The sequence below is a fragment of the Alligator mississippiensis genome, chromosome 4, assembly GCF_030867095.1.
Source record: "Alligator mississippiensis isolate rAllMis1 chromosome 4, rAllMis1, whole genome shotgun sequence".
Classification (NCBI taxonomy): domain Eukaryota; kingdom Metazoa; phylum Chordata; order Crocodylia; family Alligatoridae; genus Alligator; species Alligator mississippiensis.
Window position 1 is genome coordinate 31,003,484 of NC_081827.1, and position 19,785 is coordinate 31,023,268.

At 44.4% G+C, this 19,785-nt stretch overlaps 1 protein-coding gene across 1 annotated transcript in view; it reads right to left on the reverse strand.

Moving 5' to 3' along the window:
* Positions 1–19,511, reverse strand: part of CERK (ceramide kinase) — a 66,522-nt gene extending 47,011 nt beyond the window's left edge. Inside the window, exons 1-2 of the mRNA XM_014606453.3 lie at positions 19,140–19,511; positions 551–661 (exon numbers count right to left, since the gene is read on the reverse strand). Coding sequence (XP_014461939.1) covers positions 551–661; positions 19,140–19,284 — 256 coding nt within the window. The 5' untranslated portion in view covers positions 19,285–19,511. The remainder of the gene's footprint in view (positions 1–550; positions 662–19,139) is intronic.
* Between the last annotated feature and the right edge of the window lie 274 nt (positions 19,512–19,785).

Sequence of the window (19,785 nt, forward strand, 5' to 3'; positions counted from 1 at the left end):
ATGAATGCTTGTCTGTGGATTCTAGTCTTCTAACACAAGGTTTGGGCATGCCACATTTCTGGGGTTGGGGGAAAAGAGTTGACATCACATCACTAATGAGGCTGGATTACTGTCAGACCTCACTTCAATGTATGACTGAAGTACTTGCATACAAAATATGTAAGAATTCTCAAGCTTGGCAGAAAAGCTGGACAGACCCAAGTTTGACAAGGGCCAAGTTTATTTAGGACTCGTTTCCCAATAGCTTTTATTCAATTCTCTAGTGAAGTAGCAGAGAATCTATACTGCTACAATTATTTGCTTGGCGAGAGAGGTATAATAAAACAAGGGTTATGATTTAATTACAGAACTAAATACAAAACCATAGATAATTAAAAATGTCTTTTTTAAAGCATTTTAATAGTAAAAGAAAGCTATTGGTCACATTCTTTTTTATAAAAGCTCTTTTCATAACTTCGTTTTAGACTGAAGGCCTTTTAAAAAGTTTCCTAATTGCTTTAACAGGACTAAATTATATACCAGATTTCAAGAATAGGATTAGTTACTATACCTGTGAAAGCATGCGGTTTTGACATTTTTTGCCATTTTCCACTATCACATTGCTTCTTATCAATTTCAGTTTCTTCTACAGCAACGATCTCACAGGCTGGAACAACATTTTCTGTGAAAACACAAAATCCATGTATATCAACAAGAAAGAAGAATCTTAAAACAGCTTCAAAAGTTTAGCGTAAGTTATATGTTCATATGTAGTGTAAGGAGTAAGTGAACATCAGACAAGCAACAATGAAAAAAGTTGGTGCAACTAAGTCAGGAATAGAAGGCAAACTCCTATTTGGGGTTCAACGTAGATAAATGCAGGGTGCTGCACCTTGGGAGAAGGAATCCACAGCATACATACAAGATGGGGAGTTCCCCTCTTGAAAGCACAGAGGCGGAAAGGGATCTTGGAGTCATTATTGAGTCCAAGATGAACATGAGCTGCCAATGCCAGACTGCAGCCAGCAAGGCCAGCCATACCTTGTCATGCATCCAAAGGTGCATCTCAAGCCGGTCCAGAGAGGTGATACTCCCCGCTATGCAACTTTGGTCAGGCCACAGTTGGAGTACTGCGTCCAGTACTGGGCGCTGCACTTCAAAAGGGATGTGGCCAGCCTGGAGAGGGTTCAGAGGAGGGCCACCTGCTTGGTGAGAAGGCAGCAGGACAGGCCCTATGAGGAGAGACTTTGGGACCTGAACCTGTTCAGCCTCGGCAAGAGGAGGCTGAGGGGGAACCTGGTGGCTGCTTACAAGCTCATTGGGGGAGATCAACAGCAAATAGGTAGAGCCCTTTTCTTCCCAGCACCACCTGGGGTGACAAGGAGCAAAGGTAATAAGCTGATGGAGAATAGGTTTAGGTTAGAGATCAGAAGGCAATATTTTACAGTTAGGGTGGGCAAAATCTGGAACCAGTTTTTAGGGAAGTGGTCCTCTCCCCTAGCTTGGGCAAATTCAAGAGGAGGTTGGATGATCACCTGTCTGGGGTCTTGTGAACCCAGCATTCATTCCTGTCTGTGGCAGGGGGTCAGGCTAGATGATCTGTTCAGGTCCCTCCTGACTCTAGCTACTATGAAACTACAAGGCAGCTGTTTCTTTAACAGTCATGAGTATAGATATGTGTGAATGTATCTGTTTAAAAAAGGACAGAAAACTTCAGTTTTACCATGAGAAGGAATCTTGAGGGTGTGAGGGAGAATCAAAAACTCAACTAGTGAGCAAAAAAAAGCAGAGGAGTTAGGGCTGCATTAGCAGGAGTATTGTATACAAGACATGGTAGGTAATAGTACCCCTTTACTTGGCACTGGTTAGGCCTCAGCTAGAGTACTGTATGCAGTTCTAGGCTTTGCATTTTTAAGAAGGATGTAGATAAGATGGACAAGATCCAGAAACAAGGAACAAAGATGATAAAGGGATTGGAATACAAGCCATTTGAGGAAATGTTGAAAGAACTAGGTATGTTTAGCTGGGAGAAGAGAATATGATAGTAGTTTTTAAATAACTGAAAGGTGGTCATAAAAAATACACCATAACGACCATCTTGAACAACTGGTCTCACTCTCTGCAGAGGAAGATACAAAGCAATGGATTTAAACGGCAGGAAAACAGATTAAGATTACATCTCAGAATAAACTCCCTTAATGCCAGAACAGAACAACAACAGAAAAGGCAGCCTAGTGAAGCTGTAGAATCTTTTCATTAGAGCCTTTCAAGAAAAGGCTGGATAAGCTTTTGACAGGGATGATTTAGGAACAGCATATCGTGCATTCATGCAGGGGGTTAAATGACCCCTGATGTCCTTTCCAGCCTCAGGACTGTATACCTAATTGTTTCATATTGGGTTGCTACAGCAAATGGTTAGCTCTTTCAATAAACTGGGTGAAAAAAAGTTATTTTAATGCTGAGTTGCTTTGACTCTTTAAATATGAAGTAGTAAATAAGAAAAACTAATAAGGGTGTGTGGGGGGGGGGGGAAGGGGGGAGGAGGGAAGATGGCCAGGAGAAAATGAGATGGGTTTAGCTCTACCTTTTTGCCACTCTTTGCATCTTATCTTTTATTTTGAAATAACTGGCACATTCCAATGAACTTGATTAGGGAAGACAGCTTTGTTATATGTATAACAACTGCAATTTAATTATAAAATTCACTTTTATATTACTTGCACATGCTAAATGGAAATCATTCCAATTAAATAAAACTTAAAATGCCAGATTGTTTTAATGCCCATTTTGGAAAAGAGCTTTGCTGATTGGATGCTAAGGGTAGTAAAAGAAGGCACATTTCTTTATTGTACATTGTCTCTATATCAAGGAAATAAAGCTGCCTAAACCCACGGATAATAATTGGATTACTGCATGAAAAATATTCAGATTGCTATTACTGCAAGCTTTATATACAGCCACCAAATTTATCCTGGCACATTTTACATGACTTAGATTTAAAAGACAACCTGTATCCCAAACTGTTTTTTATGAAGATGGAGAGTCTCTCAAATGAAAATGGCAGACTTAGGTAAACCAGCACTGAGCAGAAAGCCTAGACAATAGCATGCTGTACAATTTCTACTGAATTCTCCAGTGGAATCCATTTCCCCTCCAGAAGCAGATGTTTTTTGCATCCATGCTTTTCCATTGGGGAAGTTCCAGACTCCAAACCTGCTCTGATGGCTTTTGGTTGGAAAGTAATTTGAATTCAATACCATGATGTTAAAATGCCTATCACGCTAGCAGGGAAGTCATCTATTGTCTTTGGCCATTGACTTATCATTAAAGCTTCAGGTTCTGGATGCAGAATGGATTATAGTGTTTAAAAAAATAGAAGCTGACTCACAACTGGACTTTACAAGGCAAAAACACAAAAATCATCACTTGATGGGCATATTGCCGAATTTCCATACGGTTTGCTCAGATTCATCTTTCCCTGAAGACAGTCATATTCTGCACTATGGAGAACTTCCAAGAAGCCTATGTACAATGCTATAATGGTTTAGGCAAGGTTTTGACCATTCTTTGAAAGTTGGGCATAGATCTACCTGATCTTTCCACATGGCTAGTTTTATTAAAGAGATTAGGGGATAGACTTTTTCCTGTGTTATCAGCAGCTGAGGGTTAGGTCCATCTCCATTACTCCTCAAAGCCTTGTAGAAACAGCAACACTGAACTCACAAGATTTGCAGTTTCACTTCTAGAGTAGGCAACACTATGCAAGCTAACAAAATCTCTCTAAAATTTTGCATAGGGTTCAAACAGATGCTACACTTATGCCACCAGAAATGCTTTTATGTCAACAGAAGTTGCAAATAAAAAGATGTCCAAGTCCCTTGTTGTACTGCAAGGCCCCAAAATACTGCCCCAACAAAATGTAGTCAGTTTGTGATGTATTAGTCTGTTGATTACATGTCCTGAGAATCCCCCCGTAGAGGATTTCCACAAGTGTGCTTATTGGGGTGCTGCTTAGCTTCAACTTGGGGTGTGCATCTGCAAGCAGGAAAACATATATAGGGGCTCCCACACTTGCAGTTATATTCCCTGGAAATTTCCTTGGCGTGAGCATCTTGCTGCTAGGCCCCAACTTGCGTGTAGTACCTGGGCTGTTCCACAGGATCAGACTCCAGAAATCCCAGGAGCAGCAGGGAGCTATCCCTGAGGTCCAACTATTTGTGGACACAAATAAAGCGCACTAGCACATAGCCTGGTGGAGCTGATCCTGCTCTGAAGACAATGTGTGTTTTATAGCATGGATACTAGTTTACTTGCTGTTTGACCATTTAATTTTACCCATGGTTTGAAAAATCTCAGTGCCAAAATATCTTAAAAGGCTGCAGTAGTACTAGAAACCATGCAAATACTACAAAGATCCATTGTCCTTCTAGACCAGTAGTCACCAACCAGTAGATCGCAATAGTCAGAGGCTCCATGACTGACCAGTTGATCTCGGTCTCAGTCCTAAGGTTACCATACATCCGGGTTTTCCCAGACATGTCCCCTTTTTTTGGACCCCTATCGTCGTGTCCGGGCAGGTTTTTGAAATGTGAGCAAATATCCAGGTTTTTGCTTTGCCTCTGCTTTCTCAGGCTGACTGCTTGGGGCTGGAAGCAGCAGGCAAGGTGATTGGCTGTTGGGGGTCACATGGTCTGCATGTGGTCCTCGGCAAAATCCCAGGAGAGAGAGAGAGAGAGACACTGTGCGCGTGTGTGTGTGTTGTGTGAACCACACAGCTGGGGGTGGGCAGGGGCTGCGGGTCGGAAGTGAGGGGCAGGGGGATGCAGGGCACAGGCAGCATTGGGGGTGTAGGGGCTTGGGAGTGAGGAGCAGAGGCAGGCATAGGCATATCACTGCCCCCCATCATATATCCCCCCGTTTCCCTTCCTGCCGGCTAGTGTCCTCTTTTTTGATACTGGAAAAATTGTAACTCTAATAAACTGTTGTTTCTACACTTTTCTTTGAGGTACATCCTGGGTTGCACTTTAATTCAAAAAGTAATCTTGTGCTTAAAAAGGTTGGACTGTTCTAAACGAAGGACTTCAAGGTCTAAATCAGTTATCAGTTAGCATATGTATTTTAAAAGGCATAAATTCCTGTTTTACCTCTTCTGGTCTCACTCTGAAGCATGAGAAATGATACCTAGATAATTTCCCAAAGTCTGAATCAACTGGATGCAATTTTTCAAGAGTTATTGATTTAACACACAGAAAAAAATGCCATTGTACTGAATGTGGGCCTCACTGGCCTTAACTTAGTGATGTTTTCTTGGTCAAAATGGTAGGAGAGCAATCCACTGCCTACTCTCTCATGGAAACAGGATAATTTCCTAAACTGGGAACCTGAATAGTGGCAAGCTGCAACAGATCTTACTAAAAGACCACCCTTCTCCCCTCTGCCTCAATAAAATGAACTTGAATAATCCCCAGCATGCCTACAGAAACAGAGTGGTTCTCTTCCTCTCTCTTTTTGTTGAGAGATTATTCCCTTTGAACAAGTCCATATTTATCTACTAACTGCACACTTGATGCCTTTCGCCTTTGCAATTGTCTCTCCACAAATAGCACAAACCAGCCTTAATAAGTTTTGTTTGCTTTTTTCATTGTTTGTTTTTCTGTGTTTTTTTTTAATATTTAAGGAATTAATACATCAAGCACACATGTTTCACATCATAGTCTTTCCTCCAAACCAGGAAGATCCACCACCACTTTGTTTTTATGTTTGGCTAGCTCCACTTGCTTCAGTAAAGTTGATTCCAGATTACGGAAGTGTTTTCAGTCAGGCTTGGTGGCGTACCTGCCTAAGTGCTTACAGCTTTATTAACTAAATGAACAGCCAATCGAGTACAGTCTTTGCATAAACAATTCATAATACTTTGCCTTTGTTCCAAAGTCTGTCTGTACTTTCAATATACACAGAATCATTAAAAGTGAAGCAAGACTGAAGTACAACCCAAAGTTCCCATTTCTCCTTCTTGGAGGAAATCAAAATATATATTGTATAGATGCTGTTACATGCAAGGTTCCTGTTTTGATTAAACAAACTTCTTAAAAGCCACAGTTGCTCTGCTTGACCATGATTAACTCCAGTATTGACAGAGATTTCTTTCCTATGCTTAATTTCATATCCTTCATGATGCCAGCCTCAGGACTTTGAGATAGTGCTGCTCCAAAGAATAGGGACACTATAATGTGAAAATTCATAAGGCAGAATGCTGCAGACTGATTGTGGCAGGGCACCTTTGGGTGCCTGCCACTTAAAGGGCAGAGGCAGGCAGCTACCAGGTGTCTGATGAGGGCAGCTACTTTGGAACACAAGGCGTATAATGGCTGCAGTTTGCTGCTGCCAGCCCAGGCAGAAACAATGCCTGGCTGAGCAGCATGGGACATCTAGAGGTGAGGCAGGAGGCTCTTGGTCCTGGGCAAAACTTAACACTGCACCCTCCCAGGGTAGGGTGGCCTGGTGGGGTTCCTAGTGGTGCAGGAGCTGCCAGGAAATGCAAGGCCAGTTACCTTGCCAGTGAAAGGCAGGTCGGTGTGCCTTCACCGCAGCCCCCACCATCTGGTGGGTAATTCTGAGAGCTGGGGGAGTAGAGGGGTGGGCAGGTATGCCCACATGTGGGTGCCTGGGCCCAGCAGGAATGCAGATCCTGGAGCCCCTAGACGGGGTCGTGTGCAGAGCACTGGGAGGCCTTGCCCAGAGTAGAGCTGAAGTGGGAGCAGGCCTGAAGGGTGTGCTGAGTAGGGCCAAATGGGAGTAAGCCTGAAGGCCAGCACAAGGGCCAGCTCCATGAGAAGTATGTTGCAAGCATGAGACAGAGAGCCCAGGGTGGGGTGTAATGTAGAGCTGCCCAGTGAGGGGCTCGGGGAAGAATTAGCCCAGGGTTTGGCACAAGGCTGGATCACACAGAGCAGGGGAACTCACAGAAACCAAAGGACTGTGCGACAAAGCCAGTATGTGAGTAGCGAAGCCTGATGGCCCAGGAGGAGCTGCTCAAGGAAAAGCACGGCCAGTGGCGTGTGGCCCAGTAATGGGAGGTATGCCAGAGGCCCCAGAGGGGGAGCAGAGTATGAGAGGGGAGGCAGTGTGAATGCACGGGGGAGTGGAGCCAAACTGGATTGGGTTTGCTCTGGTCTCAGACCGGGGAGTAATACTAATCCGGGTGCCGTCTGTGAGGCATGGGCTGTGCTGTAGGGGAGGTTCAGAGTGGCAGATAGCACCCCCTGTCATCAGGGCAGGAAATGGGCAGTCTCCCACATCATACCAACAGTTTATGGAACAGCAAAGGTGTGGCAGGTGAAACTGGGAGGACTCCCCATAGAGACAGGTAGACAGGCCAGCATGAGGCCTGGCCCTGAGAGCTGTCTGCTGCCACACCGATGTTGTCAGTTTGATTTTTTTTTTTAAACTAACACTTGGATCTGTGTCCTAAAGTACAGCAAGTGTCTTGCTATGACAATATTTTAATGAAAATTTGGCAGTATTCAGTCATTTGCTAGATAGGAGTATATTTAAATAAACAAGTTAAATTCTGTGAACATTAACTTGTATGTCAACCCCCCTAGCTCCTTCTCAACTACTTGAGAGAATTGGGTTAATCATCTTATGTAACTGAAGTCCATTTGGAAAACTACTCTAGACATAGCCAAAAATAGGTCTCTGCATACTGTAATGCTGCTTGTTCCTCTACTAAATCCACATCTAAATGTTGCTTTTCAACTTACTAAATTAAGGATATTTTTTATAAAGAAGAGAAGCGTAGCCATTTCATTTTGATATACAAGGAAAGCATGCACATGCTAAAGTTCAGGAAACTAAGTTTTAACAAAACTATTTTTGGAATACTACAGGTTTTGCAACTGTCAAATAACTTGGTAATTGCAAAACTCAAATTTAAATAATTGTTCTTTAAGCTGCTATAGTTTTTTTTTTTTAGTATGTTATATATAATGGAAACAAGGCACTAATAAAATTAAATAGATTACACGTACTGGCGTATTAGGGCTATATGGCTTTCCTTCTCTCTCTTCTCACAATGGACAGACCACAGTCAGCAAACTGAAAAGACAGTCTAGTCACCACAAATTTTAGATCTGGGTAACAATGATTTTACAGAAAACATACCAGTTGACAGACTAGAAAAATGTCTGCAAAGACTATCATTGTTCCAAGGATAAAGGGTTGGGAGGCAAGTGTCTTGTGCTTGACGTACAAAATGTCTAACTCTTATTCACAAAGTGACCCCCACCCTGCTCAAAACATGGGGTTTTAGAAGGGATGTAAGACACAAACTTCAGAAAAATTGCCTTTGTATCATTAGTTCCTTTCTTTGTTGTTGTGGCTTTATATGTTCCTGAGTACTAGCACCTACTGATAAAATAGCAATGTTCACTAATTTGGTTCATGCAGTAAATTAGCTATTTGAGAGGAATTAAAGTGTGATCTACTAAGAGGCAAATCTGGTACTCCAAATTCGTCAGCAACTTTCACAGCAAGTTTGTTTAGTTTACATCAGTCACTCTCAACTTTCTAGACTCAGATCATCTCCTTTTAGACCCAGGGCACTCTGCAGAAAATACCAGCTTTTTGTTTTCACTTTTTACTAAGGAAAAAAAAAAAGCAATTTTTCCTGTTGCAAAGAACTGACGTTTTTGACCTGAGACTCTTTTAAATACTATTCATTTTCTATTTGAAATCTCTGGGTTTATTTTGTGACTCATGTTTGCACACTTAGCACTAACATTCAAAGGTGCCATGGGGTGCCAGGTAAAAGATCTTGCAGCACCCTTGTTGAGAATCACTAGTTTACATGCAGACCAGCTCTGCCCTGGAAAGTAAAGACTTATCACAGCCAACAACATTTTGTGAGCCAAATTCTGCTCTTACTGACAGTTCTGGTAATTACACTATTTCAGCACAGGAACAGAAGAGAAAAGCTGAACACTACAACTGGAAATTCAGTAGGTTGGTAGATATTTATAAACCAAGAAATAATCCAGCCTACAGAGCCAACACATCTATAAAAAGCAATAAAATATTTTAAGTTTCAATATTAACTGAGTACTTATGACTAAAAAACATAGTATACAGATGTAATATGGAGATGTTTTATTTTTCTTTTATTTAAAGAGGCAGCTTTACAAGACAGAATTAGTTTTCCCACTCAGCTTTCAGGAACATAAGTGATGATATCTCAAACTCAGTTCAGTGGTCTGAAGATCTTGGTCCAAAGCTCTTTTCCTGCCGCTGTTTCAACTTCAGAGCCCCAAGTCCTCACTGGCAAGATCAGAGTGTTCCCATGTATAGTTTTCCATCCTGATTATTTATGATAACTAATCTCAGTAATGCTATATAAAGTCCACATTTACAACCAGTATACACAGCATTTGCTAGAACATGGGAGTCAATCCAACTATAGCAGCTCTCAGTGATAACATGGTTAACTTTACAGCCATGCTTTTGAGGGAGAGAGACTCTTTCCCAACAATAGGAATGTACAGGGAATATGACATTCTAATCTACAGTTCTCCTCTTTGGGACCTATGTGGTTTGCCACATGATTTAAAAAATGAAAGGGCCAATTAAAATTTGTAAACACGTTTCTACAAAGGCAAGATCTCAGAGAGCTTGTGTAATTTGTGCAAAAACTTCTGATACATTGAATCCTAATGCAGAAAAAAAACTTATTTTACACATATCCTACAGTAATTAATACACAAAGTAGACAAATCATTTTAACTACAGAAATGTTATCCTTTTCCATACTGATTTTGCTTCCAAAATTAGTCTTCATTCAAACCTCTTTGAAGTATTCATAAACTTCTTTTCAAAGAGCTGTCTGACTACAGACTAAGTGTGAATTAATATTAAAGCAAATCTGAGAGGTGAAAGTAGGAAAATATAAATGCATGTTGTACTGAGGATATCCAAAGTGCCAATACAAATAAATATCCAATATGCTGTCTGCTGTCCAATCAGTTACATGTACTGAGACATTTTCAGTGTCTACAGACTTTGTCATCAGTTAGGACTGGATCACAAAATTACTCCGAAGAAATACTAAAATAAAGGTTAAGCTTGACTAATCAATAACTGAGCATGATTTATCACTAAGAGCCAGGCATGTGATTTCTGGATACAGAGTGGGAAGAGAGAAATTCCATTAAAAGTACTTGAACTCAAATGCACCAAAAAGATTAGAAGTAACAGAATAGAGTTTAAACTGAACTTAAAGAGCAAGTGTGGGGGGAGGGGTGTGTATATGTGTATACACACGCACAATATTCTTAACGCTTAAGTCTAATAGACTAAAAACTACTTCTGAAAAAAAGTTGAAGCCTCACTGCATTATTCAAGGGGTTGGCAACATTTTTGGCCAGAGTGCCAAAATCACCCCAACCTCCACCTATGCCTCAGCTCAGCATGCTAGAGATGGGGGAACTGCAAGGGGCCCGATTCTCATCGCTGACAGTAGCTGCATGCATGCCTCTGGGTAAATGGCAGGGGAGGTGCTGGGGTTGGTTGTGCTGTCCCAGTCTCTTCCCTGCCACGTGCTGCAAGATGTGCATTCACCCACTGCTGCCACAGAGCTGCTGCCAGGGGTCCAGAGCCCAGCACAGCTGTTTGCAGCTTCCTGGCTGCCTTCCACAGCTAGCCCAGGCTCTGGGCAGCAGTAGCAGGGAACTGGAAGGCTGCAAACGGCTGTGCTGGGCTCTGCAACCCTGGCACCAGCTCCAAGGCAGCAGCAGCTGCACACATCTCTGGGCAGACAATGGGGGAGGAGCCATGGCTGCACTACCCCAGGCCCCTTCCCAGCCACGCACCCAGGGGTGCACACACAGACGTTGCAGCCACAGAACTAGTACCGGGGCTGCAGACCTGCAGCTGCTGGCAGAAGCTTCCTAAAGTCTAGGCTGGCTGTAGTGTGCCATGCTCTGGCACACATGCCAGGGGTTGCCAATACCCTGCATTATTCACTTAAATCAGACTGAAGTAAACATATGAAAATATATTGTGGCAAGCCAGCACTAACAGGAGTGGTGAGGTAAAGAATTACTTTGCCATAAAAGTATTACAAATATATTGTGGCATGAACAAACAACTTTACATTAAAACACAATTTATTAGAGGATAATAGCAAAAGAACTAGCTATAACAGCTGAAAAGTGTCATTTTTTTCCTCACAAAATGATACTTTACTAAAATAGGTGGAGTCCCCTGTTGTTCAGTGGTAGAATTCTTGTCTGCCACACAGAAGACCCAGGTTCAACATCTGGACACTTATACAACTACACCTATGGAGGCACCAAAAATCTGGACTCGGTTTGGCCTCTGGATTCTGTCTCAATGGCCTAAGTGGGGGAGGGAAGGTCTGGGCAGCCTCCACTCCTCCGTACTCCTGCCTAGGCATATGCATCAACGGTCTGGGTGACCTCACGCATACACCATGATGTACAGGAATGATGCATTTGCAGGGAAAAGATAAAGAAGGCTAAAGCGGGACCAAACTTACATTAGCAAAGGGAATCAAGGACAACAAGAAATCCTTCTTTACATACATAGGGAACAGGAGGAAAACAAATAGGAGTGTAAGGCCATTGTTCAACAACTCAGGAGAACTGGTTACTGGCACCTAGGAGAAAGCTGAAGTCCTGAATGACTACTTCACCTCAGTCTTTCACCGGACCAAGGGGAAAACAACACCAGGTAGAATATAGGATAAGCATGGTAGGAATAATCTCCTACCTACTATGGCCATAGTATTGGTGTATGACCAATTAAAAAAAAAAATTAGACATATTATACAAGTCAGTGGGACCGGATGACCTTCATCCAAAAGTGCTGAAGGAGCTGGCTGAAGTCATTGTGAAGCCCCTGGCAAAACTCTTCCACAACTTGTGGCATTCTGGAAGTCCCTGAGGACTGGAAGAGGGCCAATGTTGTGCCCATCCACAAGAAGGGCAGGAAGGAAGACTCAGTTAACTATAGACCAATCAGCCTAACTTCCATCGTAGGGAAAATCCTGGAAAAGTTTATCAAGGAGTCTATCTGCGATAAGTTTGCAGAAGGTAAGATCCTGAATGACAGCCAGCATGACTTCGTCGCAGGCAGGTCTTGCCTTACCAACCTTGTCTCCTTCTATGACCAGGGAACTCGCCGCCTGGACACGAGAGAGCAGGTTGACATTGTAAACCTAGACTTCCAAAAGGCCTTTGATCTAGTATCCCATGATGTCCTCATGAGAAAATTGGAGGATTGTGGGCTTAACTCTGAGACAATCAGGTGGGTGAAAAACTGGCTGCAGGACAGGACCCAGAGAGTCATAGTGAACGGATCTGTGTCATCCTGGCGAGAAGGGGGCAGCGGTGTCCCGCAGGGGTTAGTGCTTGGTCCAGTACTTTTCAACATCTTTATTAATGATTTGGATGTGGTGGTGAATAGTTTACTGGCCAAATTTGCAGATGACACCAAGTTATGGGGAAGCATGGCCATGGTTGAAGATAGGCTACAGATACAGATGGGCCTAGACAGGCTAGTAATTTGGGCAGATCAGAACTTGATGAAGTTCAACGTTGAGAAATGTAAAGTGCTCCACCTCGGGATGAGCAACCCCCAACACACCTACAGGCTTGGTGGCACCAAACTGATTAGCACCACAAATACGAGGGACCTGGGGGTAACAATAGACCACACTACGAATATGAGCCAGCACTGCGATGCTGTAGCCAGTAGGGCAAATAATACTCTGGCATGCATCAATCAGTGCATCTCCAGTAAAACCAGGGAGGCGATTCTTTCGCTCTACTCAGCACTAGTGACCGCAGCTGGAGTACTGTGTCCAGTTCTGGGCACCACACTTTAACAAGGACATGGACAAACTTAAGAGAGTCCAAAGAAGAGCCCCCCATATGACCCATCTTACACAGCAAGCCATACGAGGAAAGGCTGAGAGATCTGGGATTCTTCAGCCTGAAGAAAAGAAGGCTGAGAGGGGACCTGGTAGCAGCTTACTGCTACACTAGGGGAGTACATCAAGGGCTTGGTGAGCGACTGTTCACCACTGCACCCGAGTGGAACACTAGGAGTAATGGCCAGAATACCACTCCTGGAAGACCAATTCAGGCTCAACATTAGGAAAAACTTCACAATCAGGGTGTCCAGACTGTGGAATAAGCTCCCTCCGGAGCTGGTGCTATCACCTACCCTGGAGATCTTCAAGAGGAGACTAGACAGTCACCTTGCTGGGGTCACCTGACCTCCAGTTATCTTTTCTGCTTGGTGCAGGGGGCTGGACCAGATGATCTTCCAAGGTCCCTTCCAGCCTTACAATCTATGAATCTATGATCCAGATGGATCGACAGTTGCCAAAACAATAGAATAGGTATATCAGCCTGACAGTTTTCCAAGTGGTGCCTTAATCTCCTCACAAAAGAGCTTCCCCCTTTGTTCCCCTCCCACCATTCTCTTTTTAGAACCTTAAAGTCCTAAGTTTTACTAAAAGTTTATAAATTTGAGTGTAATAGGACCAGGTAGGTGTTTAAACATTTTTAAAACTCATCTACCACTTTTTTGCCTCACTCCTATAAAAACATAAAAACTAGCAGCACATGTACCAAAACTTTTTGACCAGGTTACTCCAAATATGGCCAAGTCCAAAACTTAATGTAATACTAAAAAGCTAAATGGCCTTTAATGAATACTTTACCTCAATCTAAAAAGATTACTGTAACACCAGCTTAATAATTGAGCACCAACTCAAAAAGTGTATTAAATTGTATACTGATGTGCATAGATAAAGCTGTATTAGACATACTGCACAGCAATGCCCCAATTAAAGACCAAGTTATAAAAAGCAGTCAACCTTTGCCAAACTACTACCTCTTAATTTAGATATTTCTGGCTTGCCATTGGTCATTCACCCCATAATATTGTTCACTTATGTAATCCCCATATATTTCATTTATGTTTTCAAACCTCTGCACAGAACATGGTTTGGCTTCCAGAGCCCCAAAACCTGGAATACAAGGGGAGTTGGTATGAGGCTCATGAGGCCACGTGCAGCTCTAGTAAATACTGCTTCACCATCTCTATTAAGCGCAGACTCTATGAATTTCATGCCTTTGTTAAGCATATAAAACAAAACTTCAAACACTGAATTACTTTCTACTGAAAATATACTTTGTTTTTGCTTCTTTGCTTACTTTTTGTATTCCCCATATATCTTTTAAATATATAGCCTTGGTGTAGAATTGCAGTCATATTTAATAAAGGGGCCTAGCATCTCAGTTTCCGAAGCATTAGGTAGGTCAATCTCAAGAAGAGCTCAGGTTTTCCCCCTGCACAGATGTAAGCCAGCTACATTAATTATTTTACATAAAAAAATAAGAGACTATTTTAAATGCAAATGTATTTATTATTGGTGCACACATACCAACTGCTTTGCAGCCATCTTCTTCCTCAGTCCATACCCAGTCATATCTTAGCAGAACCCAGTCAATAACAACCAGCAACACAAGCATTTTCTGATTACTGGCACCAAGGTCAGTGGGTTATGCAACATTTTCGTAGCACGCAGGAAGTGTCATTTCCACAGAAACCACTTCAACAGCAGCCCTATACTAATTTATGAGTCAGTCAACTACCAAGTCTAGAGATTTTTTGATAGGGAATTGCAAAAATTCAACATTATGCATGCAAGTGTGGCTATCATTTTCTTTTTGAAGTGTATTTTTGTTTTTAAAAGCTTTAACTTTATACTGTAAATTCAGAACCATGGTTTCTATGTACAGATCCTGCTTTTACTTCTTTGCACTAAGAAGAGTGAACTTTATATTGATCACAGTTACACTCTTGGCTAGGAAGAACTGCAGAATGAACTTTACAGTTAAGTCTTTAATTCATTCGGTCAGGCACTTAAGTTGATACAAATTCAGAATTTATAACTAAGCTTAGTCCTCAGCAGTCCAGCAATTAAAAGAAACTAGAAATGCATGTCAAAGATTTACACCAGAAAGCTTGAAGGTAACGACAATAAAATATTAGTCAGCAACACTGGTAATGCAGACAACTCTTATATGATTTGGAGTTAGTGCCAGAGGGACAAAAAGATATAAGCAAAATATCAAATATACAAGAAAAATCTAGTAAATATCACCCACAGTTAACACCCATTTCAAGGGTAAAGTTTACATTAACTGCAGCCTAGGCCTACCAAGGCATACTATTTCTTGTGAAGCACCAGCTTTTAGCTGATGAAGTCTGCGCTGCCTCCAGGAACATGCTTGTGATAAATTCCAAAGCAAACAGTATAAATAATGTTAATATTATGGTAAAAAGATTAGACTTAAGATTTCAAATGGAAGGTTCCTATGACTTGATGTGCCTATACAAAGGCATCAAGCATATACCACTGAATTAGTCTTAGTGTGTGTTTATGCAACATAAAGAGTACTGTAAAAATTCTAGGTCTGATTTAAAGTAATACCAGTGAGTCCAGAGTGCAATACTACTACTGTAAGGGCCCCCAAAGGATAGGCACAATACTAGACAGAGTGAAACTCTTCAGTTGCATACAATTTTTCTGCAAAAAAAGGTTTGGTTTTGTTTTACATCATTCATGTGAAAAAAATGAAATGGCTTTATATTTTTCAATTCATTATTACTTTGTTTGACACTTTCCTTTTAATTTCGTTTAAAAAAAACTGACCACAATAAATGCTCAAAAATTGGAACAAAATATTTTATTACACTTCTGAAAAGTCAACTTCTGGTTTAAATGAACCAAAAGAATCTATGGATCAGTTATCTAAGGAGCTCAGAACAGCACACGCACATGCACACACCACAGCCATGGCTGCCAAGACCTCATGATACAGGAGTTGCAATAGAGCTGTACTTCAGCAATAAACAGCACCCAGTGACATACTTTGCAGTTTCCTGATGTATTTACACCAAATTCTCAACTACATTTTGTTCTGGAGTGTGTTTTTTTGCTTCAACTGGAATATAATTAAGATGTGTACACTTTAACAGAAATATTAAGAGCTGTAAAACATAACAGATCACAACATATCAGAGGGCAGGATACCTGTGGATTAGGGTAAGGCTGTTCTATTGGCTATGAGCTGCATGTAGCATGCATGAGGAGTTAACATGTGGCCCAAGAGTTCCCTCCTGACCACAACTCCTCCCACTGCTCCTTCTGCTACAGTAGTTAGGAGCTCTGGGCTTTCCCCTCCCCTTCCAGCTTCTGCTTCCTGCCCCACTCCTGAGTGCAAGGTGGCACAGTGAGAGAGGGGCCAATGGGGGCACAGTCTGGGGAATCCAGGAGGACCATCCCCACTGTGTGCAGCCCATGCAGCCTGCGGGTTTGCAGCTCCCCATCACCCTCTAATTGGACGGCCCAAGGGTAAGATATTAGCCTTGGACTTGTGATGCCTTGGTTCAGCACCCTGCTCTCCCAGAGATCCATTTGACTTCCTGTACAAATAAATTCTGAATAACTCTATGGCAGGGGTGGGCAATTATTTTGGCCAGAGGGCCACTTAGGGAGTTTTAGTGAGCTGTCGCAGGCTGGATCAGCACCCTTCCCTCCCCTTCAACAACTCACCAGTGTCCTAAGTGGCCCCAGCACATAACTGGCCAGCTGGGGAGCTGTCTAGGAGCAGGCCAGAGCCAGGGATTGGGATTGCTGAGTGGTGACAGTCTGGGGCTGGAGCCCAGGGCAGAGCTGAAATCTGCTCCCTCCATGCCCCTGCCTGTGGAACTGGCACCTGTTGCAAGGATGTGCAGGAAGCACATCACAGCTCTGCCCCGGGCCCATGCTGTCACCACCCTGTGATCCTGATTCCCAGCCCTACCTGCCCATCCTGTTCCGAGACACAGATCCCCACTGACACATGGCTCCATCTCTTCCCCCTGGCCCCATACCCTGCCCACGCAGGTCCTGCTCCTGGTGGTGGGTGTGGGGCAGATGGGCCGGGGTGCCCAGGCAGTGGGGCCAGGTCATGGCAGAACCAGACAGGAGTCATAGCTGGGCCTGCTGGGAAAGGTCATTCAGCCACTTCATGCCAAGGCCAAAGTGGGTGTGGGATGTGCCTGGGCTGGGCGGGGTCAAGGGACTTGCTGCAGGCCAGACAAAATGCCTTGGAGGGCAGAATTCAGGCCATATTTTTCCCATCCTGATCTACATTGATACTTAGGGTTACACTTGAGGACTGCCCTCAACCAACCCAAAACACACAAGCTGTGTCTTCCCATATATATATCTTACATTTGGTCTCTCTTTCTGTCCTAATTCTATTTACAAGCAGGCAAGACAGGATGTGAAGCACAAAAGTGGTCACAATCGAGAACAGGAAGCTGTGGGATTGCTGCTAGCAGACATCCTGTCCTTGTAAACTTAAGTGAGCTCCAAACATGCAGCAAGGGTGGGCAGGCCTGACCTCTGGAGTTCAGCAGAGTCTCTGGCTTCAGGCCAACCTGCCCCCTGTAGTTAAGCTTAGTTGCTGGCTGACCTCTTGCACCTGTAACTTACAGGCTTGATGCCAGCTTTAAGGTCAACCTTGGCAAGCAATGTGAACAGCCTGAGCTTTTCCATATGTAAAATAAGGATAATAGTGCTTTTCTACATCACAGTGTTGTTGTGAGCCTAACTACATTAAAGATCACACAATACTTCAATAGTATGACAGCAGGAGCTATATAAACCTTATTGAAATTACAGAACTATTTGAAACCACAAGGGCAGTGCACTAGATGACCATACTACTTAAAAGGAAGTTTGATACTGTTGATATCCAAAATATTTCCAAATGATAACTCATTGTCTCCAAACAGTGGATGTCTTAGCAGCTTGTCAGGCACTCAAAATGCAAGTCCAGCTTGAAATTGTAAAATTAAAGCCTCTCTTCCCCCCTTGCATAAATGAACAAACCATCTCAGTAGTTTTCTTATTGTGTAAAAACTTCTCTTATCCATACTTTAATCTCAAATATGACCAGTAAAACTTTTCAGAAGTTTCCAAAAGGAGTTTTTACTTTTGGACCCAGGAAGCATGATATAGCTACAAGAAAAATGTATCTGAAAGGTGAAATGCTTAAAACTCTGGTACCTAGCAGGCAAGTGCTTCTTTAACCACAACTAAATCAACTAGGTGGAACAAAAGAATGTTTCTACCTCCATTTTAAAGAGCTAGTCATTCTATCATGTCCTACTGTGACTGGGACAAAAAAAGCCCTGTACTAACTAACCCACACTTGGGCAAACGAAAGGTTGTTCTTACATGATGAAGGCTTAAATTACAGGCTTAAATTACATTAGCACTGCTGTAATCCAGTTATGCTGGCATGCATTCTGGTGCTGGAGATGGAGGCTAAGAGTGTTAAATTGCAGGGTTTAAAAAGCAGTGCACCTACTGCAGGTACCAACAACCCACCATTACCAGCACTGACCGGCTAAGGACTCCTTTCACGTTTCACAAGGCATAAGCGACTATGCAACCGAGTGCTGCAAACGTTACTTATTTTTAAACAGCTAGGTCTCCTATGACCTTGACCTCCTCCGGTTCCTGCTTTCCCCTTCCTTTCAAAGTCACTGGCCGTCTAGCAGGTCACACAGTGCTATGGCTCTTGTGGGAGGGTTTTCCTATAGAACACATGTCCAACACCTGCCAGGCAGGCTTTAATCTCTACGTGCATAATGGTTAAAGACCTCAAACTGCACCCGTGAGCCCTTTCACAGTAAAGCTGAACAGGGCAGGGGAGCATGAGGAACCAGCCCAGCCGCACGACGGGAAACCCCAGTCTGTGCAGCGCGGCTGGACGGCTCCCGGCCTTGCTTGGTACAAACCTCCCCAACACGCACTTGTCTGGTGCTCTGGGGCTGGGCTGAGCAGCTACAAGCAGCCCTCCCGGTCCCAGCCCCGCGGACAGGGGCTGAAGCTGCATCTCTTCAGCTGCTCCTGCCCGGCGGAGGGCCCGTGGAGCACCCGGCTCTGCCTCTCCTACGCCGGCGGGGCAGCAGGGCCTGAAGTGGGGATCGAGGGCCCTTCCGGGGAGTCCACCGCCCCGGCCCGGCCCCGGGCCCAGCCCCAGCCCCAGCCCCGAGCGGGGAGCACTCACCACCGCCGCCGCGGCCCCGGCTCCGGCGCGGGGGTTGCGGGTCCCGCCAGCGCAGCAGCCCCAGCTCGCGCTCCAGGGTCACCTCGCAGCCGCGCGGCCCCAGCAGCAGCGAGGACACGAGCCGCCCGCCCGGGGGCTGCTCCATGGCCGCGCCGCTACAGCATGGCCCGGCTCGGGCAGGGCGGCGGGAACGGCGCCGGGCTCCGCTCCGCTCCGCTAGCCGGCCGGGCCGGGCGTCAGCACGCAGCGAATGGGCGCCGAGCCGGGCCGGGGGTGGGGAGCGGGGCTGGGCGGCGCGTCCCGCCTCGCAAAGGCCGCGCGCGGCTGCCCGGGGGCGCTGCGAGCGGCTCTGGCGCGGCCTGGCGGAGCGCGCGGGGAGGCGTCGCGGGCCTCGGCGCGCACCCGCCCGCGGCCCCGAGGAGCGGGGCAGGCTCCGGCTCGGGGTCGCGCTGCCCGGGAACCCCTCGGCGCCTCCTCCTCTGCTTCCCCTCCTCTGCACCTCGACACAACGTGGGGCGGGATTGTAGCCCGCGCTCCGCGTACTTCCGACGGGACCCTGGTTCCCTCTGCTTAGAAACCGCAGATTCTCTGATGAACAAGCCCCAAATCCGTGCGTAGCCACGAGTAAAATGAAATGCGTCTGTCT